Here is a 23,616-nt window from a genome sequence, read left to right on the forward strand (position 1 = left end):
GTGCTCTCCATCCCCTCCCCCCCCCCCCTCTGCTCACCCCTCCTCCAGTCACTCCTCCATCAGCTGAGACATAAGTCACTTTCCTCTCATCCCATCCCAGAACCGAGACCGACCTCCAGCACCACACATGGGTGAGTGACCACCTACGGGGGGGGGGGGTGACAGCCACATGGGAGGACCTACCTGTGATAGCCGAGATCACCTACCTTCTATCCTGCATCACCTGAGACCCCCTTCCTACCCGCCATGATTTCCCCAAGATCACCTACCTACCTATCCTGTGTCACCCGAATCCAACTACCTACCTTCCTGCATCACCTGAGACTACCTACCTTCCTATTCTGTCCTACCTTCCATCCTGTGTCACCTGAGACCCCCTTCCTACCCGCCATGATTTCCCCAAGATCACCTACCTATCCTGTGTCACCCGAATCCAACTACCTACCTTCCTGCATCACCTGAGACTACCTACCTACTTTCCTGCATCACCTGAGACAACCTGCCTACCTTCCTGCATCACCTGAGACCCCCTTCCTACCCGCCCTGTTTTCCTCAAGATCACCTACCTACCTATCATGTGTCATCTGAATCCAACTACCTACCTTCCTGCATCACCTGAGACAACCTACCTTCCTATTCTGTCCTACCTTCTTATTCTGTGTCACCTGAGACAACCTACCTTCTTATTCTGTGTCACCTGAGACAACCTACCTTCCTATTCTGTGTCACCTGAGACAACCTACCTTCCTATTCTGTGTCACCTGAGACAACCTACCTTCCTATTCTGTCCTACCTTCTTATTCTGTGTCACCTGAGACAACCTACCTTCCTATTCTGTGTCACCTGAGACAACCTACCTTCCTATTCTGTATCACCTGAGACTACCTACCTACCACTGCTGTATCACGTGAAACCACCTTCCCACCTATCCTGTGTCACCCGAATCCAACTACCTACCATCACCTGATACAACCTACCTTCCTATTCTTTGTCACCTTAGACCACCTACCTACCCATTCTCTGTCAGCTGAGATCATCTACCTTCATGTTCTGTATTACCTAAGACCACCTACTTGCTTGTCTTCTACCAACTGAGATCATCTACCTACCCACCCTGTATCACTTGAGACCACCTACCTTCCTGTCTTGTGTCACTAGAGAACACCTGTATAAACCTACCACTTCTGAATCACATGAGACCAACCACCTACCCATCCTGTATCACCTGAGGCCACCTACATATCTGTCTTGTTTTCCCCAAGATCACCTCCCTGCCCATCCTGGATCACCTACCTACCCATTCTGTCAGCTGAGATCACCTACCTTCCTGTCCTTTATCACCTAGGACCACCTACCTACAGTATCAACTGCGATCACCTAACCACTCTTTATAACATGAGATTTCTTACCTACCTGCCCCATTTTCCCCAGAGACTACCTACCTATTGGCCCTGTATAACCTGAGACCACCTACCTACCACTTTTGAATCACCTGAGGCAACCTACATACCCATCATGTGTCACCAGAGACCACCCCTCTGCCCATCCTGTGTTACCTAAGTCTACCCACTTCTACCAACTGAGATTACCTACCTACCCTCCCTGTATCACCTGAGACCACCTACCTTCCTGTCTTGTGTCACTAGAGAACACCTAGAAGTCCTATATAACCTGGGACTACCTACCTACTACTTCTGAATCACATGAGACTACCCACCTACTCATTCTGTATCACCTGAGACCCACCTACCTAGACATCCTGTCTTTCCAGAGACCACCTACCTACTAACCCTGCATCACCTGAAGCCATCTACCTACCTGTCTCGAATCACCGGAGAATACCTACCTATTTCCCATTTCTGAATCACTTAAGTCTGCCTACTTACCTGTGCTGTATCACCAGAGACCACATTCCTGACACTACCTACCTGTCCTGTATCACCTGCCACTACCTACCTGTCCTGTATGACCTGAGACTACGTATCTGTCTACTATTTCTGAATCACTTGAGACCACCTACCCTCCTGTCCTCTGTTTCTGAACCCCCTTACCTGTCCTGTATCATCCCAAACCACCTACCTACGCATTCTGTCTCCACCTACCTGTCTTCTGTCACAGGAAACCACCTCCCTACTTGTAATGTACCATTGGAGACCACCTATCTACCCACCTATGCTGTGTCACCTGAGATCCCCTCCCTATTTGTTGTGTGACCTGAGGCCACCTACCTACTGGTACTGAGATCTCTGGGGGCACCAACTTACCTCTTCTTTGACTGGGGGTGTTCGGTATACTCTGGGACAGGAGGAAGGTAGGTGGTTGTGAGGTGTTTTGTATGAAGAGAAGAGGTATGTTCTGAGGCCAGAGGTAGGTTGGTAAGTAGATGTTGTGAGTTACCTTCTTTATCAGGTAAGTTAGTAATGTGCTGTGTTCTTTATCAGAGGAGTTCTCAATGACAGGAGGTAAGTAGTTATGTAATAGGTGTGGCGTGTTATGTACTCATGGAGGAGATACCCCTCCCTGGAATAAAATGTTCCCCTCCCAACTACCTATCCTGTGATGTCTGGGAACACCTACCTAATATGCTGTATCTTGTGAGAATTTTCTATAATGGGGGTAAGTAGTTGTGTAGTAGGTGTGAAGTGTGAATAGTTATGGAGGAGATACCCCTCTCTGGAGGTAGGTGGTATGGGGACTTTCCTATGACAGGAGGTAAGTAGTTGTGTAGTAGGTGTGGAGTATGACATAGTTATGGAGGAGATACCCCTCTCTGGAGGTAGGTGGTATGGGGACTTTCCTATGACAGGAGGTAAGTAGTTGTGTAGTAGGTGTGGAGTATGACATAGTTATGGAGGAGGTACCCCTCTCTGGAGGTAGGTGGTATGGGGACTTTCCTATGACAGGAGGTAAGTAGTTGTGTAGTAGGTGTGGCGTGTGAATAGTTATTGAGAAGATACCCCTCTCTGGAGGTAGGTGGTATGGGGACTCTCCTATGACATGGGGTAAGTAGTTGTGTAGTAGGTGTGGAGTATGACATAGTTATGGAGGAGATACCCCTCTCTGGAGGTAGGTGGTATGGGGACTTTCCTATGACAGGAGGTAAGTAGTTGTGTTGGAGGTGTGGAGTATGACATAGTTATGGAGGAGGTACCCCTCTCTGGAGGTAGGTGGTATGGGGACTTTCCTATGACAGGAGGTAAGTAGTTGTGTTGGAGGTGTGGAGTATGACATAGTTATGGAGGAGGTACCCCTCTCTGGAGGTAGGTGGTATGGGGACTTTCCTATGACAGGAGGTAAGTAGTTGTGTGGAGGGTGTTTATGGAGATCCCCCCCCCCATATGGGTCAGTCTGGGGGAAGAAACCTTCCTATCACGCGATCTGCGGCAGACTTGGGCGGGATGTAGGTAGTTCTGTACTTTATTAATCCCTTCTGGAATGTCAGCTGCTAGCTGGCAGCTCCGCCACCCCTTTGCCCGGAAATATATCACTAACTGGCAGCTGCACCCACCCCCTCCCTGAGGAAAATATCACTAACTGGCAAACAAAAGGTAAGTGCCCCGTGGGGGGGGGGGGTCACTCATAGACCAAAAATAGTGAATTTCTCTACAGCTCACTGCGCCCAACATGACGAACCCCGAAATTTCCCATCAGTCTGCAGATTGTGCTGTTCAGTATGAAATGTAAAGATTAGCCAACCATTGCGCATTCTCACCCACCTGCCATCTCTCCCTCCAAATACCACCTTCCATCCCTCCATCTCCTCCAAATACCACCTTCCATCCCTCCATTTCCTCCAAGTACCACCTTCCATCCCTCCATCTCCTCCAAGTACCACCTTCCATCCCTCCATTTCCTTCAAATACCACCTTCCATCCCTCCATCTCCTCCTAATACCACCTTCCATCCCTCCATCTCCTCCAAGTACCACCTCCCATCCCTCCATCTCCTCCAAATACCACCTTCCATCCCTCCATTTCCTCCAAATACCACCTTCCATCCCTCCATTTCCTCCAAATACCACCTTCCATCCCTCCATCTCCTCCTAACACCACCTTCCATCCCTCCATCTCCTCCAAATACCACCTTCCATCCCTCCATTTCCTCCAAGTACCACCTTCCATCCCTCCATTTCCTCCAAGTACCACCTTCCATCCCTCCATCTCCTCCAAATACCACCTTCCATCCCTCCATTTCCTCCAAATACCACCTTCCATCCCTCTATCTCCTCCAAATACCACCTTCCATCCCTCCATCTCCTCCTAATACCACCTTCCATCCCTCCATCTCCTCCAAATACCACCTTCCATCCCTCCATTTCCTCCAAATACCACCTTCCATCCCTCTATCTCCTCCTAACACCACCTTCCATCCCTCCATCTCCTCCAAATACCACCTTCCATCCCTCCATTTCCTCCAAATACCACCTTCCATTCCTCCATCTCCTCCAAATACCACCTTCCATCCCTCCATCTCCTCCTAATACCACCTTCCATCCCTCCATTTCCTCCAAATACCACCTTCCATCCCTCCATCTCCTCCTAATACCACCTTCCATCCCTCCATCTCCTCCAAGTACCACCTCCCATCCCTCCATTTCCTCCAAATACCACCTTCCATCCCTCCATCTCCTCCTAACACCACCTTCCATCCCTCCATCTCCTCCAAGTACCACCTTCCATCCCTCCATCTCCTCCAAGTACCACCTTCCATCCCTCCATCTCCTCCTAATACCACCTTCCATCCCTCCATCTCCTCCTAATACCACCTTCCATCTCTCCATCTCCTCCAAGTACCACCTTCCATCCCTCCATCTCCTCCAAATACCACCTTGCATCCCTCCATTTCCTCCAAATACCACCTTCCATCCCTCCATCTCCTCCTAATACCACCTTCCATCCCTCCATCTCCTCCAAGTACCACCTTCCATCCCTCCATCTCCTCCAAGTACCACCTTCCATCCCTCCATCTCCTCCTAATACCACCTTCCATCCCTCCATCTCCTCCTAATACCACCTTCCATCCCTCCATTTCCTCCAAATACCACCTTCCATCCCTCCATCTCCTCCTAATACCACCTTCCATCCCTCCATCTCCTCCAAGTACCACCTTCCATCCCTCCATCTCCTCCAAGTACCACCTTCCATCCCTCCATCTCCTCCTAATACCACCTTCCATCCCTCCATCTCCTCCTAATACCACCTTCCATCCCTCCATTTCCTCCAAATACCACCTTCCATCCCTCCATCTCCTCCTAATACCACCTTCCATCCCTCCATCTCCTCCAAATACCATCTTCCATCCCTCCATCTCCTCCTAATACCACCTTCCATCCCTCCATCTCCTCCAAATACCACCTTCCATCCCTCCTTCTCCATTATCCAAAGTACCATTTTCTAACCCTCCATCTTGTGCTGGTACCACCTTCCATCCCTTCCCCCCCTCTCAGTACCAACTTCCATCGCTCCCCCCCCCCTCTCAGTACCACCTTCCATTCCTTACTCTCCTCTCAGTACCACCTTCCATCCCTCCATTGCCTCCAAGTACCACCTTCTATCCCTCCACTGTCTCCTTTCTCCCAATTGTATCCATCCATCCTTTCAGTACCACCTTCCATGCTTTTTTCTTCTCTTACCCACCTTACATCCCTCTGTGACGGTAGTAGAAAATATCCCCGTCAAGTCTTCCCTTCTTCCCATAAAGAAAATCACCCAATATTCCACGAGTAGGAATTGCCCCAATAATCCACACATGAGCCAAAGCTTAATGCTGGAACAAGACACACTTTAATGGCAGCATTCTGCTAGTTATATACAGTTTACAAGATAATCATCAATCAAAGAACAATGAAATTTCCACCCCCTTTCCACACACTGGGGCTCCCATACAGATTATAGGTAGACACTCTGGCGCCGACCCTGAAGACACATTTCTTTGGATAATGACATCAGCGAAGTTAATTACTACAACGAAGCAATCAGAATAATTAACATGAGCCAATTATCTAATCATTTAGCCTGACGATACAATACACATCTCTTAAGGGTAAACACAGGTCTTCTTCACACACAATAGATCAATTACCCTTTAGAATAGAGAGCTGGCTGGGGATGGGACATTAACATTTCAACAGTCTGTTATGCAGAGGAATGAGTCCACATTAAATCACCTTCTACACAGAACACACAGACATTAAAATAGCAAGGAGAGAATTACTGAAGCATATAGGCAATTGCATAAAAGTCCTTCACACCCTCCATCTCCTCTCATCCACCTTCATTTCCTCTCACCCACCTTACACCCCCCCCCCCCCCCAGCTTCATCTCCCCTCACTCATCTTTAATCCCTCAATTCCTCTACTTGCCTTTATTGCCTTCAAGTACCACCCTCCATCACCTCCAAGTACCACCTTCCATCCCTCTATCTCCTCCAAGTACCACCTTCCATCCCTCCATCTCCTCCAAATACCATCTTCCATCCCTCCATCTCCTCCAAGTACCACCTTCCATCCCTCCATCTCCTCCAAGTACCACCTTCCATCCCTCTATCTCCTCCTAATACCACCTTCCATCCCTCCATCTCCTCCAAGTACCACCTTCCATCCCTCCATCTCCTCCAAGTACCACCTTCCATCCCTCCATCTCCTCCAAGTACCACCTTCCATCCCTCCATCTCCTCCAAGTACCACCTTCCATCCCTCCATCTCCTCCAAGTACCATCCTCCATGCCTCCATCTCCTCCAAGTACCACCTTCCATCTCCTCCAAGTACCACCTTCCATCCCTCCATCTCCTCCAAGTACCACCTTCCATCCCTCCATCTCCTCCTAATACCACCTTCCATCCCTCCATCTCCTCCAAGTACCACCTTTCATCCCTCCATTGTCTCCTTTCTCCTAATTGTATCCGTCCATCATTTCAGTACCACCTTTAATGTTTTTTTCTTCTCTTACCCACCTTACACCCTTCCATCTCCTCTCATCCACCTTCATTTCCTCTCACCCACCTTACATCCCTCCATCTCCTCTCACCCACCTTAATTTCCTCTCACCCACCTTACATCCCTCCATCTCCTCTCACCCACCTTACATCCCCCCATCTCCTCTCACCCACCTTAATTTCCTCTCACCCACCTTACATCCCCCCATCTCCTCTCACCCACCTTAATTTCCTCTCACCCACCTTACATCCCCCCATCTCCTCTCACCCACCTTAATTTCTTCTCACCCACCTTACATCCCTCCATCTCCTCTCACCCACCTTACATCCCCCCATCTCCTCTCACCCACCTTACACCCCTCAATCTCCTCTTACCCACCTTCCTTGGGCAAGGAGCAATTTCTGCCTCTCAGATAAGTTCCCACAGAACATCACACTAATGAATCATGAGTTGAAGATATAGTTATTATTAGTAGGGGTTGCCTTAGACCCAAAGCTGTTTGAAGGAATTTGGGGGCCCCAAGCAAAATGGACATGGAGGCCCCCCAACCCCCCACACACGCATGCACTAACGCAAAGCCCCCCATGTTCTTTTTACTCCCCCTGACCCCCCTCTCCCTCCCTATGATCTTTTTACGCCCCCGGGTCCCAGGAGATTCAGTTTCCTGTTCCTGGCCGGACTGAAAGCAAGTGAGCACTCAGTGTGCACTTCCTGTCAGTCTGGCCGGGAACAGGAAACTGAATCTCCTGTACCGCGCGGTACCCCAGTTGGAGTCTGGACTGACAGGAGGAAGGAAGGAGCTCGGCCATGCTACAGAGAAGGGGAAGTGACGACTCGAGGCAGCAGTGCTGCAGGCTCTCTATAGAGCGCTCAGGTGGCTGCAGCATATAGGAAGGGCGGCAAGGGCCCTGCTTGGGGCCCCAGGCCAGCTCGGGAGCCCCAAGCAATTGCTTGTTTTGCCTGCCTTGTAGTGACGGGCCTGCTTAGACCAGAAAGTTATTTCAAGGGTTCCTCTGCATTGAAAGTGTTGATAAAGGCAGATCTAGGAGGTCGTATCTGTCCTCGGAATTTCCGTAAGTCCTCGGAATTTCTCTTCTCTCTCAGTAAATAATTCTTTATTATCTGATTTCCTCTTCACAGGCGCTGGAATGTTTTCATTTCCGGGATAAAGAGCCGCCTTCGGAATTCCAACTATTGTCTCTGGTTGGTGGATTTTATCTTCAGGAAGGTAGAGAACCCGGCCACCTCCGAACACTATGGATGAGGATTCTGTTCAGCTGGAATAGATGTTCATCATTTGGTCTGGATACAAGTCCTTCCCCCTCCCGGGGTCTGGATGAGAGAAGATCCTCATTCTTAGATCCCAGATCCTCATTAATAGATCCCAGATCCTCATTATTAGATCTAGATCCTCATTATTAGATCCTCATTATTAGATCCCAGATCCTCATTATTAGATCCCAGATCCTCATTATTAGATCCCAGATCCTCATTATTAGATCCTCATTATTAGATCCCAGATCCTCATTATTAGATCCTCATTATTCGATCCCAGATCCTCATTATTAGATCCCAGATCCTCATGAATAGATCCCAGATCCTCATTATTAGATCCCAGATCCTCATTATTAGATCCTAGATCCTCATTATTAGATCCTAGATCCTCATTATTCGATCCCAGATCCTTATTATTCTATCCCAGATCCTCATTATTAGATCCCAGATCTTGAACTCCCTCATTGGTGCTTCTCCTGCAGATGAAGACTTCCTCTGATGAGACATTGATGTGAATTATTCCAGAACATCCGGTGACGTGGACAGTCATGGCTCTTGTCCTTCATATTCTCTCCTGCTTGCTTGGTTTGGGCTCCTGGGTTGCCATCAATGGGGTATGGGTGGAGTTGCCCCTGTTGGTGCCTCAGGCACCGGAAGGTTGGGAGTTACCCTCTTACTTGTCTCTTCTTATCCAGTTTGCCAATATTGGGCCCCTGGCGGTCACACTGACTCACAAGTTTCGCCCAGGGTGGCTCCGGGAGGGACCGGTCATATTTGTCCTGTTAGGGGTGGGGGTCGTGTCCTGTGTGCTCCTGGCATTTCTGTGGCAGAAGACCAGCTGGGTCGGAGGAACGCGGAGGAGTACGGCGCTGCTCTCCCTGATCTTCTTCCTGTCCTTGGTGGACTGCACCTCTTCGGTCACCTTCCTTCCATACATGACCCGTCTCCGGCCTGACTACCTGGTCTCGTATTTCATTGGAGAAGGACTAAGTGGCTTGATGCCGGCACTCCTGGCCCTGGCACAAGGCGTCGGGGTTTTGAGCTGTGAGCCGGTGAACATCACTGAGGCCAATGGGTCCTTTGTCTTTGGAAATCTCACAGCCGTTTACCAGCCGGCCAGGTTTCCGGCCTGGGGCTTCTTCTTGTTCTTGGCCGGTATGATGGGCATCTGTCTGATAGCGTTTACCATCCTTCACACCTTGCCCGACACACGCAACCACAGGCACCAGGAGGCGCTAAAGAAGCGGAAAAGAGATGAGGTGGAGTCCTGGGGAAAGGGGGTGGAGCAACGACCGATGATGGAAGAAGAGGTCACCGCAGTGAAGAAGGAAAGATATTCCCGGTGTGAGAAGATCTTCATCTTCCTGGTCCTGGCCTGGGTCAACGCATTGACCAACGCGGTACTGCCCGCGGTCCAGACCTACTCCTGCATGCCATACGGAGGGCACATCTACCATCTGGCTGCCACCCTTGCCTCCATGGCAAACCCACTGGCCTGTGGCATAGCCATGTGTCTGCCCAACAGGTACTGAGAATGGGGGGGACTAACTGGACACTGCATGTTACTTACTCCTGACCACTGCACTCTGTACAATGCACTGTATGTTACATACTCCTGACCACTGCACTCTGTACAATGCACTGTATGTTACATACTCCTGACCACTGCACTGTATGTTACATACTCCTGACCACTGCACTGTATGTTACATACTCCTGACCACTGCACTGTATGTTACATACTCCTGACCACTGCACTGTATGTTACATACTCCTGACCACTGCACTGTATGTTACATACTCCTGACCACTGCACTCAGTACAATGCACTGTATGTTACATACTCCTGACCACTGCACTCAGTACAATGCACTGCATGTTACTTACTCCTGACCACTGCACTCTGTACAATGCACTGTATGTTACATACTCCTGACCACTGCACTGTATGTTACATACTCCTGACCACTGTGACTCCCTTCTCCAGTAACCCCACCAATGTCTCTCTCCTGCAGGTCTCTGGTGGCTGTCGGTGTGCTGTCATTGGTCGGTTCCATCATGGGCGGGTACATTATGGGTATAGCAGTGCTGAGTCCCTGCCCACCTCTTCTACACAGCGCCATCGGGGGAGCGCTCATGGTAGGTACCCTGATGGGGAATAAACCTCTGCCCTGCCCGGGCCTCGTCTTTGTCCTCTGACTTCCATGTCAGTGCTTGGCAGTCCCGATATCACACCCCTCCTCCCAGGGGAACGCGGGGGAACACAGGTCCACCACCTCCCGCACCCAATGTGTATAATGACAAGGGGTACTGAGTGTGCGGAAGGGTCCAATGAGGGAGATCTATTGTTGCAGGAAATCTACTGTTTGCCTAATAGGTCTATTGTTGCTAGTGAGGGGTCTACTGTTTCTGGGGGGAGGAGATCTATTGATGCTGGAAGGGATCTACTATGAGGGAGGGGGTCTATTGATGCTGAGAGGGATCTACTATGAGGGAGGGGGTCTATTGATGCTGGGTGGGATCTACTATGAGGGAGCGGGTCTATTGATGCTGAGAGGGATCTACTATAAGGTAGGGGGTCTATTGATGCTGGGAGGAATCTACTATGAGGCAGGGGGTCTATTGATGCTGGGTGGGATCTACTACGAGGGAGGGGTCTATTTATGCTGGGAGGATCTACTATGAGGGAGGGGGTCTATTGATGCTGGGAGGGATCTACTATGAGGGAGGGGGGTCTATTGATGCTGGGAGGGATCTACTATGAGGGAGGGGGTCTATTGATGCTGGGAGGGATCTACTATGAGGGAGGGGGTCTTTTGATGCTGGGAGTGAATGAATGAATGAATGAATGAAAACTTATATAGCGCAGCACATGCGAATTTAATCGCCTCTGGGCGCTTGTTGTTCCTGTCTCCTTTGGTATCAAAAGAGATGAGTCTTGATCTTTTTCCTGAAGGCCAAGTGGTTCTCCTCCAAGCGGACGCTGGTTGGTAAAGCGTTCCATAGTCTGGGTCCTTGGACCGCGAATCTCCTTTCTCCTTTGGACTTGTATCTGGCTTTGGGTATCTGGAGGAAATTTTGATTGGTGGATCGCAGAACGCGATTGCGTTTATGAGCTTTTATTTTTTCGCATAGATAATGGGGAGCGTTCCCATGGATACATCTATGCGTTAGACAGAGTGCTTTAAAAGTGATTCTGTCTTTTACTGGCAACCAATGAAGGGTTCTCAGCGAAGGTGAGATTGATTCCCAAGGTTTTTTCCCAGTCACAAGTCTAGCGGCCGTATTTTGAACGACTTGTAGACGAGCGATTTGGTACTTGGGGAGTCCGAGGTAAAGGGCGTTTGCATAGTAGGGATCTACTATGAGGGGGGTGGGGTCTATTGATGCTGGGAGGAATCTACTATGAGGGAGGGGGTCTATTGATGCTGGGAGGGGTTTACTATGAGGGAGGCGGGGTCTTTATGATGCTGGGAGGGATCTACTATGAGGGAGGGGTCTATTGATGCTGGGGGGATCTACTAAGAGGGAGGTGGGGTCTATTGATGCTGAGAGGGATCTACTATAAGGGAGGGGGTCTATTGATGCTGGGAAGGATCTACTATGAGGGAGGGGGTCTATTGATGCTGGGAGGGATCTACTATGAGGGAGGGGTCTATTGATGCTGGGAGGGATCTACTATGAGGGAGGGGGTCTATTGATGCTGAGAGGGATCTACTATAAGGGAGGGGGTCTATTGATGCTGGGAAGGATCTACTATGAGGGAGGGGGTCTATTGATGCTGGGAGAGATCTACTATGAGGGAGGGGGTCTATTGATGCTGGGAGGGATCTACTATGAGGGAGGGGGTCTATTGATGCTGGGAGAGATCTACTATGAGGGAGGGGGTCTATTGATGCTGGGAGGGATCTACTATGAGGGAGGGGGTCTATTGATGCTGGGAGGGATCTACTATGAGGGAGGGGGTCTATTGATGCTGGGAGGGGTTTATTATGAGGGAGGCGGGGTCTTTATGATGCTGGGTGGGATCTACTATGAGGGAGGAGGTCTATTGAAGACTTTCCAGGGCTCAGGTAAGTAACGGGGGGGGCTGGGGGGCCGGTACCTATCAGAAGTTTTTTTACCTAAATGCATAGGATGAGGATTATAACCCCTTTAAGGGGCCTGCCGCCCGCGTCCCTAACAACCAATGACTCGTCAGCTGTCAGCGGGCCTCCCCACTGAAGGCTGAAATGTAAACAAATGAATGCCGGCAATCAAAAAAATAAAAATAAATTGCGTGGGGCGGTCCCCCCTAAATCCATACCAGACCCTTATCTAAGCGCGCAGCCCGGCAGCCCAGGAAAGGTGGAGGATGAGCGGTGCTTTGGGGCAGGAGAGGGCGCTGGGGGCGGGTCCGGCGGTCCGGGGGGCCTTGTGATTGAAGATGGATCTACATCAGGGGACATGTTTTTGTTTTTTGTTTAATAAAGAAATTGTCAAAAACTTGTGTTGTGTCTTTATTCACTTTTAGGTAGATTCAGGTAGAGTTAGGCCGGATTATCAGTAGATTATCAGTAGATAAGCCGGCCTAACTCAGAATCTACGCCGACGTATGTTTAAGTGTATGCTCAAACAGAGATACGCCTAAACATATCTAAGATACGATGGCTTGCGCCGTCCTATCTTAGATTGCAATATTTCGGATGGCCGCTAGGTGGCGCTTCCATTGCGGTCGGCGTAGAATATGTAAATGAGGAGATACGCCGATTCACGAACGTACGCCCGGCCGACGCAGTACCTTTTTACGCCGTTTACGTAAGAGATATGCCTCGTAAAGTTAGAGCTAGGCCCTATTAGAATAGTAATGTCAAGTATGGCCGCCGTTCCCGCGTCGAAATTCAAATTTTTTTACGCCGTTTGCGGAAGTCGTCCGTGAATCGGGATTTACGTCGTTTACGTCCGAGTCGAAATCAGTAGACCCGTGCGGCGTATTTAGCCTCAATGCACACTGGGAAATGTAGGCGCCCGGTGCATGCGCAGTGAAAAAAAAAACGTAAAAAATGTGAGGTCAAGCGCCATTAACATAAAACGCGCCCCCCTCAAACACATTTGAATTAGGCGCCCTTACGCCCGCCCGCTTTAGGCTACGCCGACGTAACTTAGCAGGCAAGTACATTGTGAATCATGTACTTGCCTCACTAACTTACGGCGGCGTAGCTTAAATGCCTTAAGCTACGTCGCCGCAAAGTTACGCCAACGTACCTGAATCTACCTGTTTGTACGCTTTTTTGGTGGGTACCCCTTACTCAGTCACACGACGGGAAAGGGGGCTTCCGGATCTTGATAAGCCCCCTGCTGCAGACCCCCACAACCACCGCCCAGGGTTGTGGGGAAGAGGCCCTTGTCCTCATCAACATGGGCACAAGGTGCTTTGGGTGGTGGGCTGGTATGGTTCAGGACGGGGGGGGGGGGGGCGGTGTCACTTGCTCGTCCCCTCCCCCTTCCTGGCCTGCTGGGGCTGCATGCTCGGATGTTGGGTCTGGTATGGATTTTTGGAGGGACCCCATGCAGTTTATTTTACATTTTGGAGTAGGGTTGATATGGAATGCCGGTGTCTTGTCGAGCATGTGCGAGTCGCGCTGCGCGTCCTAACTGGTCCCCGCTGTCTTCTGGGACCTGTGTGTTTCACAGAAGACGGGGGGGGAACGGAAAAGGCGCCGGAAGTGGCGTAGATACCCACAGGTGGCTCGGGTATCTATGCCCGGAAGTGGGAGCAAAGTACTTGCATTAGTATCTGCTCCCCCCTCCCCCCTGAAGGGTGCCAAATATGACAGCGGAGGGGGGGAGGAATCGGAAAAGCGGAAGTTCCATTTTTGGGTGGAACTTCACTTTAACAACCAGCTATTTTTCACACAGAATTTAAGTCGGTCGATCATTTTTCGACCGATCCAAAACTCGAATCGTTTCGAAAATCTGGAATTTGTTAGAAAACGAATAAAGAAAACGAAATGAAATACGTTTCAACTAAATTACTATTTAACCACTTAAGCCCCGGACCAATATGCTGCCTAAAGACCCAAGGGGTTTTTACAGTTCGGGACAATTGCGCGGTCGTGCGACGTGGCTCCCAAACAAAATTGGCGTCTTTTTTCCCCCACAAATAGAGCTTTCTTTTGGTGGTATTTGATCACCTCGGCGGTTTTTATTTTTTGCGCTATAAACAAAAATAGAGCGAAAATTTGAAAAAAATGCAATATTTTTTACTTTTTGCTATAATAAATATCCCCAAAAACATATAAAAATAATTTTTTTCCCTCAGTTTAGGCCGATACGTATTCTTCTACCTATTTTTGTAGAGCGTTTTTTCGATTGGTTTGCACAAAATTTATAGCGTTTACAAAATAGGGGATAGTTTTATTGCATTTTTATTATTTTTTTTTTTTTTTTACTACTAATGGCGGCGATCAGCGATTTTTTTCGTGACTGCGACATTATGGCGGACACTTCGGACAATTTTGAGACATTTTTGGGACCATTGTCATTTTCACAGCAAAAAATGCATTTAAATTGCATTGTTTATTGTGAAAATGACAGTTGCAGTTTGGGAGTTAACCACAGGTGGCGCTGTAGGAGTTAGGGTGCACCTAGTGTGTGTTTACAACTGTAGGGGGGTGTGGCTATAGGTGTGACGTCATCGATCGAGTCTCCCTAATAAAAGGGATCACACGATCGATGCACTGCCACAATGAAGCACGGGGAAGCTGTGTTTACATACGACTCTCCCCGTTCTTCAGCTCCGGGGAGCGATCGCGACGGGGCGGCTATAAACGAATAGCCGCGCCGTCGTCCTGGATCGCCCCCCGAGGCTTAAGGACCCCCGACCCACGTCAAGCAGAGGACATATAGGTACGTGCATGTGCCTGTCCGTGCCATTTTGCTGACGTATATTTACATGAGGCGGTCCTTAAGTGGTTAATTCGTATCTCCGAATAACCAAAAATGTGTCCGAATTGACATTAGGACCCAAACGAATTGCAGTGGGGCGGATTCAGGTGGCTTTTACGACGGCGTATCTCCAGATACGCCGCCGTAATTTGAAATCTGCGCCGGCGTATCTGTACGCCGATTCTCAAAGGCAGATACGCTTAAAAAATAGGCTTCCTCCGCCGACGTAACTTGAATGCGGCAGCGTAGAATTGTGTGCAATATTACGCTGGCCGCTAGGGGCGCTTCCGTTGTTTTTCGGCGTAGAATATGCAAATTACCTAGTTACGTCGATTCACGAACGTACGTGCGCCCGGCGGTAGTTTTTTGACGTCGTTTACGTAAGGCTTTTTCGGCGTAGCGTTGCTCCTGCTATTAGGAGGCGCAGCCAATATTAAGTATGGACGTTGTTCCCGCTTCGAAATTTGAATTTTTTACGTCGTTTGCATAAGTCGTTCGCGAATAGGGCTGGACGGAATTTACGTTCACGTCGAAACCAATACGTCGTTGCGGCGTACTTGAGAGCAATGCACACTGGGACATGTACACGGACGGCGCATGCGCCGTTCGTAAAACACGTCAATCACGTCGGGTCATCATACAGTAGCAATGCCCCCCCTTCCACATTTGGCTTACGCCGGCCCCATTTACGTTACGCGGCCGCAACTTATGGAGCAAGTGCTTTGTGAATACTGCAGTTGCTCCTGTAAGTTGTGTCAGCGTAGCTTAAATACGATACGCTGCGCCGCCGTAACTAGGCGTGCCCCTACCTGAATCTACCCCTATGTCTATAAAGCTGCCTAAGTTGCAATCATCGTTTTTCACTTTTATACCTTACTGTACTCATTGAAATATGTTTCCATTTCAAATTTGAATTCAGATAATTCTCCAAATAATGAAAATCTCATCTGAATTCCGATTCATAACGAAACGCGTCGCACACGTGTATGTGTAACCAGGGGGCGGGGGGTTTATGTCATAGTGAAGGACGGGTAGAACACAGTGAGGGATGAGGAGGATATCACCATGTGATCCCCATGTGAGGCTGATGATCTGTCTGTCTCCGCAGGTCGCGTCCTGGGTGCTGTTTGTTGGGATCCTCTCCTACGTGAAGGTGGTTATCGGAATGATTCTACGGGATGAAGGACACAGCGCCCTCGTCTGGTGTGGTGCGGTGGTGCAGCTGGGCTCGATGGTGGGGGCCCTGACTATGTTCCCCGTGGTCAATGTGTACTCCTTCTTCCAGTCCGGTGACCCCTGCGTGGACAACTGCCCCCAATAGCTTCCCAGGAGGATCCCCCTATACCTGCAGATAATACTGAGAGATACAATGATGGGAGGAGTCAGAATAAATGATGGAGGGAGTCAGAGGAAAAAGGGGGAGGAGTCAAAAAATAACTATAGCCGTCAGAATAATGGGAGGCATCAAAGAGAATAATGGGAGGATTCAGAGAGAATAATGGGAAGATTCAGAGAGAATGAGGGGAGGAGTAATAGAGAATGATAGAGGTCAAGAAGAATGATGGGAGGAGTCATAGAGAATAATGGGAGGATTCAGAGAGAATGAGGGGAGGAGTAATAGAGAATGATAGGGGTCAAGAAGAATGATGGGAGGCATCAAAGAGAATAATGGGAGGCATCAAAGAGAATAATGGGAGGATTCAGAGAGAATGACGGGAGGAGTAATAGAGAATGATAGGGGTCAAGAAGAATAATGGGAGGAGTCATAGAGAATAATGGGAGGATTCAGGGAGAATGACGGGAGGAGTAATAGAGAATGAAAGGGGTCAAGAAGAATAATGGGAGGAGTCAAAGAGAATGATGGGAGGAGTAATAGAGAATGATAGGGGTCAAGAAGAATAATGGGAGGCATCGAAGAGAATAATGGGAGGATTCAGGGAGACTGAGGGAAGGAGTAATAGAGAATGATAGAGGTCAAGAAGAATGATGGGAGGAGTCATAGAGAATAATGGGAGGAGTCAGAGAGAATGAGGGGAGGAGTAATAGAGAATGATAGGAGTCAAGAAGAATAATGGGAGGAGTCATAGAGAATAATGGGAGGATTCAGAGAGAATGAGGGGAGGAGTAATAGAGAATGATAGGGGTCAAGAAGAATGATGGGAGGCATCAAAGAGAATAATGGGAGGATTCAGGGAGAATGACGGGAGGAGGAATAGAGAATGATAGGGGTCAAGAAGAATAATGGGAGGAGTCATAGAGAATAATGGGAGGATTCAGAGAGAATGACGGGAGGAGGAATAGAGAATGATAGGGGTCAAGAAGAATGATGGGAGGAGTCATAGAGAATAATGGGAGAATGATGGGAGGAGTAATAGAGAATGATAGGGGTCAAGAAGAATAATGGGAGGAGTCATAGAGAATAATGGGAGGATTCAGAGAGAATGAGGGGAGGAGTAATAGAGAATGATAGGAGTCAAGAAGAATGATGGGAGGCATCAAAGAGAATAATGGGAGGATTCAGGGAGAATGATGGGAGGAGTAATAGAGAATGATAGGGGTCAAGAAGAATAATGGGAGGAGTCATAGAGAATAATGGGAGGATTCAGAGAGAATGACGGGAGGAGGAATAGAGAATGATAGGGGTCAAGAAGAATGATGGGAGGAGTCATAGAGAATAATGGGAGAATGATGGGAGGAGGAATAGAGAATGATAGGGGTCAAGAAGAATGATGGGAGGAGTCATAGAGAATAATGGGAGAATGATGGGAGGAGTAGAGAATGATAGGGGTCAAGAAGAATAATGGGAGACATCAAAGAGAATAATGGGAGGATTCAGGGAGAATGAGGGGAGGAGTAATAGAGAATGATAGGGGACAAGAAGAAGAATGGGAGGAGTCATAGAGAATAATGGGAGGAGTTATATTGAGCAATAGATGTGAGAAGTTACATGGAATGATAGAATGTGTAATATGGCGTAATGGGAGGAGTTATATTAAGCAATAGATGTTCTTCTGAGTATTTGAGAAGTTACATGGAATGATAGAATGTGTAATGGCGTAATGGGAGGAGTTATGTAGACTAATGCAGGTAATAGTGGGAGGAATTGATGATGTGTTGGAAGAAGCTTTGTAGTTAATAGTGGGAGGAGCTATGCAGGGTGATGGGAGGAGTTCCGCAGGTGGTGTTGGGAGGAGTCACACACTACTTTTTTTGTCTTTAGTAAGAAATTGATTGTGTTTTTCCACAATCACCAATCAGATTTGACTCCACCCTGTAAAAATTACAATTTGAGAAAAAGCTGGAATTCCGGTTGGTGGAAATGAACCATTTTCAGGAGAGCCATGTGATAGGGGAAGGTGGTAAGGACCAGTATGAGCTCTGCTGTAATGAGGAGATGACATACATAGAAATATGGAATTGGTGAGATTATTGAGACCGCTGTCACTGGAAGTGCGAAATGAGGAACACGGAAATCGGTTTATGGCGGTCTCTGCCTCTGCATTGCAGGTGTGTGGAAAGACACAGACTCAATGTGAGATGGGAGGTGTGATACAAGGTATGGAATAAACACAAGGCCCTGGGGGCTCTGGGTCTAGAGAAGGGGAGTTGGGGGTTCTAGGGCCTGGGGAAGGGGGTTTGATAACCTGAACACTCTGGGACCTAGAGAGGAGTTGGTGGTCTGGGACCTGGGGAAGGAAGGGGGGGGGGGGTAATCTGGCGGTTCTGTGGCCAGGGAAAGAGGACTGAGGGCTCTGGGGAAGCGATGTTGGTCTCTGGGTTTTGGGAAAGAGGAGTTGATGATCTAAGGGTTCTGGGGCCTAGGGAAAGGGGGTTGTTTTTTTTTGGGGGGGGGGGAAAGAGGGGTTGAAGGTCTGGGAACTGGGAAGGGGTTGTAAATCTAAGTGCTCTGGGGTGTGAGGAAGGGGGTTTGGTGGTCTGAGGTCTCTGGGACCCCAGGAGGAGGGGGGGTTGGGGCCTCTGGGACCTGGGTAAGGGGGATTGGTAGTCTGGGGCTTGGGGAAGGAAGGGTGGTGGTCTAAGGGTTCTGTGCCCTGGGGAAGGGGGAGGGGGTTTCTGAGGTATAGGAAGAGGGGTTGGTGGTCTTTCAGCCTGAGGAAGAGAGGGGAGTGGGATTTGGGGCTTGGGGAAAGGGGGATTGTTCTGGGGGTTCTGAAAGCTGGGAAGAGGGGTTGGTTGTCTGGGTGCTCTGGGAAAGCGAGGGTGGTGGTCTTGGTGTTTTGGGGCCTAGGAAGAGGGGTTGGTGGTCTGGAGGCTCTGGATAAGTGAGGGAGGTGGTCTGGGGGTTCTGGAGCCTGGTGGTCTAGGATATTTGGGGCCTGGGGAGAGGGGTTGATGATCTTGGGGCCTTTGGTGGGGGAAGTGAGGGTAATGGTCTGGGGGTTCTGGGGAAGGGAGGGGCAGTCTGGAGATGCTGGGGCCTGGAGAAAGGGTTGTGTATTTTGGGGCCTAGGAAGAGGGGTTTGTGGTCTGGGGGCTCAGGGTAAAGTGAGGGTGGTGGTCTGGGGGCTCAGGGTAAAGTGAGGGTGGAGGTCTGGCGGTTCTGGGGAAGGGGGGAGGGTTTGGGGGTTCGGAGGCCTAGGAAGAGGGGTTAGTGGTCTGGGGTAGTGAGAGTGGGGTCTGAGGCCTGGGGTAGGGGGTCTGGGGAACTGAGGGTGGTGGTCTGGGGAAGGGAGGGGGAGGGTTTGGGGGCTCTAAGGCCTAGGAAGAGGGGTTGGTGGTCTGAGGAAGGGAAGAGGGGGTCTGAGGCCTGGGGTAGGGGGTCTGGGGAACTGAGGGTGGTGGTCTGGGGGTTCTGGGGAAGGGGTCTAGGATCTTTGGGTCCTGGAGAAGGGAGTGGGGGGGTCCTAGGGGACTTAGGGCCTCTCCAGTCCTCTGGTTGGCTCTCATTTCTGGAATGGTCCCTTTTCATTCATTTCTCAGCGATGGATTCTCTGTTCTCCGCCTGGTACAGATCTGGGTACGGGACGTCTTTGTACAAATATATAGAAGACTTTTGGCTGCCGTAACAATCATATATAGAGAATAAAATAATGTATCTTCAGTATACAATAAAGGAGATTTTGTGTTGATGTGCGGTGCAGTTTTTCCCCGTCGATGTTTCTTGTGTGTATATATATATATATATATATATATATATATATATAGTGCAGAAGTCACAGGTCAGGAGTAGGCGGTGTATGTTAGGTGAATTTCTCCTTCTCCAGATCTGGTTATTGGCAGCGGACGCACACATGAGCTGGCCAGAATACTCAGCACATGACAGGTCTAGGAAAAGGGCACTACGGTTCCGATCTATGCTCACCATCCTGCTTTGGTCATCCTGAGAATCCTGCCACCCACCCTGAGGTTCTAAAGACTTCTGTAGGAAGGCGTTTTTATTTGCTTCAAGTAGGTTTAGCATTTCCGTACAAATCTACAGATCCCGAACGAGCCTACAGATCCCGTACGAGCCTACAGATCCCGTACAAGCCTACCCTTCCCGTACGAGCCTACAGATCCCGAACGAGCCTACACTTCCCGTACAAGCCTACACTTCCCGTACAAGCCTACACTTCCCGTACAAGCCTACTTTTCCATTACATGCCTACAGATCCCATACATGCCTACAGATCCCGTACATGCCTACACTTCCCATACAAGCCTACAGATCCCGTACAAGCCTACAGATCCCGTACAAGCCTACAGATCCCAGACAAGTCTACACTTCCCATACAAGTCTACACTTCCCGTACAAGCCTACAGATCCCATACAACACTTCCCGTACAAGCCTACACTTCCCGTACAAGCCTACAGATCCCGAACAAGCCTACAGATCCCGTACAAGCCTACAGATCCCGTACAAGCCTACAGATCCCGTACAAGCCTACAGATCCCGTACAAGCCTACAGATCCCGAACAAGCCTACAGATCCCGAACAAGCCTACACTTCCCGTACAAGCCTACACTTCCCGTACATGCCTACAGATCCCGTACAAGCCTACAGATCCCGTACAAGCCTACAGATCCCAGACAAGTCTACACTTCCCGTACAAGCCTACAGATCCTGAACAAGCCTAAAGATCCCGAACAAGCCTACACTTCCCGTACAAGCCTACACTTCCCGTACAAGCCTACACTTCCCGTACAAGCATACAGATCCCTTACAAGCCTACACTTCCAGTACAAGCCTACAGATCCCGTACAAGCCTACAGATCCCAGACAAGTCTACAATTCCCATACAAGTCTACACTTCCCGTACAAGCCTACAGATCCCAGACAAGTCTACAATTCCCATACAAGTCTACACTTCCCGTACAAGCCTACAGATCCCCTACAACACTTCTCGTACAAGCCTACAGATCCCGAACAAGCCTACAGATCCCGAACAAGCCTACAGATCCCGAACAAGCCTACAGATCCCGAACGAGCCTACAGATCCCGTACGAGCCTACACTTCCCGTACAAGCCTACACTTCCCGTACAAGTCTACACTTCCCGTACAAGTCTACACTTCCCGTACAAGCCTACAGATCCCGTGCAAGCCAACAGATCCCGTACAAGTCTACACTTCCCATACAAGTGTACAGATCCCATACAACACTTCCCGTACGAGCCTACACTTCCCGTACGAGCCTACAGATCCCGTACGAGCCTACAGATCCCGTACGAGCCTACAGATCCCGTACGAGCCTACAGATCCCGTACGAGCCTACAGATCCCAGACAAGTCTACACTTCCCATACAAGTTTTCAATCCATTTTCAAGTCCATGGTTCTCATACAAGTCTATGGTTCCTGTGATGCATTTGCCTATATGTCTCATGTGTGGCTTTCTGGGCAATTCCAGGAATATCCCTCCTCGTGGAATATTGGGGTGATTTTCATTATGGGAAGAAGGGAACGTTGACGGGGATATCATACCAATACCGTCACAATTGGTGGCAGCAGTGGGATTTTCCCTTCTACTCTCCTTTACACCCGGATTCCAAGCAGACACTGGAAGAACTACTGGAAGTTCGTGGAAGGATTGCTAGCAACAAAACCAAGCGGGTCATCATAGCAGAATTAATGGAGCTAGACCAGGAGAACGTGATTGCAGCAACGCCAGCAGTACAAGAGATGGAGACACCAGTGATTCAGGAGGAGGAATCGCCAGCCAACAAGCTAATGAGAGAGAAGCTAGCGTGGTTCGGCCCGAACCCAGCAGCGGATGTGGTGCTGAAAGTGATGGACCTGTTAGCGGAGGAGGCTAAACAAATAAAAGATAAACAAATAAGAGACGCAGAGCTACAGAAGGCTAAACAAATAAGAGACGCAGAGCTACAGTTAAAACTGGCAGCAGTCCAACAAGCAGCCGCACATTCTCCAAACAGTGAGTACAGCACAGCAGACGCAAGGAAGATCCCGTTTAGCGCTTTTAAAGCTTTTGATGAAAAGGACTGTGAGATTGATAACTACCTGGCAGATTTTGAGCAACAATGTAACCTGCACCAAATAGCTAGAGGAGAGTGGGTTGCAATATTGTCAGGCAAACTGTCAGGCAAAGCTTCTGATGCTTTCCGGACCGTGCCAGATCAGGATATCCATAGCTACGCCCGGGTTAAAGAAGCGCTCCTGGCTCGTTATGCAGTAACCCCAGAGTCCCACCGACAGAAGTTCAGGGACTCACGCAAAACCACGAAAGACTCTTACGCGGAATGGGCATGCCAGTTGTCCCTGTCGGCCTCTAACTGGGTTAACAGCAGCCAGGCCACCACCGCAGAGGACATTTTGCAACTAATGCTCCTGGAGCAATTTTACAATCACATCCAGACGGATGTCAAAGATTGGGTGAGAGATCGCAGGCCCATGACTCTACCAGAGGCCGCGAAGTTGGCAGATGAATATGCGGATACTCGCAAGACAAACCAGGTCACACCACGGGTACAACCTCCACGACCAACGGCGCCCTCACACCCACCAGCCGCTAGATACCAACCGCCTAACAGACCGATGACATCTAGCCCTCGCTATCCACGCCAGGAGGACAACGAACAACGCTGCTTCCGGTGCAAACAGCTGGGTCACTTCAAGCAGAATTGCCCCATGAACGACAACACCAGGTCAAATTGGTCTCAACCTGGGTACCGCCCACCAGCAGCAGCCCATTGTGTAGACTCGGCTTGGGATCTCCAGGAGCTGGGTCCGGAAGAACCATTGGACACCATTTACGAAGTCCTCACGGTACAATCTGGTATTACGGACAACAGGGAACACCATTGTCAGCTGGTCATGGGCGACAGCCATGACCCGGAGGGGCCCTGAAGGGAGCTGGGCAGAAAGAGGCACCGCCGGCTACCCCCCAAGAAGAAGAGGTCCTGGAAGCCGTATAACAAGCTGACCTGGGAGGAGAAGAAGCGACTGGAGGAGAGGGAGTCGCAGCGGGCGTCCCAGATGCGGGCCGAGATGTTCGCCAAGGGCCCACCGGGGGTCCCTTAC

At 49.6% G+C, this 23,616-nt stretch overlaps 1 protein-coding gene across 2 annotated transcripts; it reads left to right on the forward strand.

Moving 5' to 3' along the window:
* Positions 1-46: 46 nt before the first annotated feature.
* LOC120939728 (solute carrier family 52, riboflavin transporter, member 3-B-like) lies at positions 47-17,781 on the forward strand. 2 transcript variants are annotated; one of them, XR_005749363.1, is made up of 5 exons: positions 47-131; positions 8,076-9,735; positions 10,226-10,349; positions 16,246-16,770; positions 17,111-17,781. XR_005749363.1 is itself a non-coding variant. In XM_040352056.1 (4 exons), the coding sequence occupies exons 2-4, from the start codon at positions 8,759-8,761 to the stop codon at positions 16,456-16,458; spliced, it is 1,314 nt and encodes a 437-aa protein (XP_040207990.1). In that variant the 5' UTR covers positions 47-131; positions 8,076-8,758; the 3' UTR covers positions 16,459-16,771. The 2 variants fall into 2 exon arrangements, 1 of the variants encoding a protein (XP_040207990.1); XM_040352056.1 differs by lacking the exon at positions 17,111-17,781 and having other exon boundaries at positions 16,246-16,771.
* Positions 17,782-23,616: the final 5,835 nt, after the last annotated feature.

Source organism: Rana temporaria, chromosome 5 (assembly GCF_905171775.1).
Source record: "Rana temporaria chromosome 5, aRanTem1.1, whole genome shotgun sequence".
In the NCBI taxonomy this organism is placed as follows: domain Eukaryota; kingdom Metazoa; phylum Chordata; class Amphibia; order Anura; family Ranidae; genus Rana; species Rana temporaria.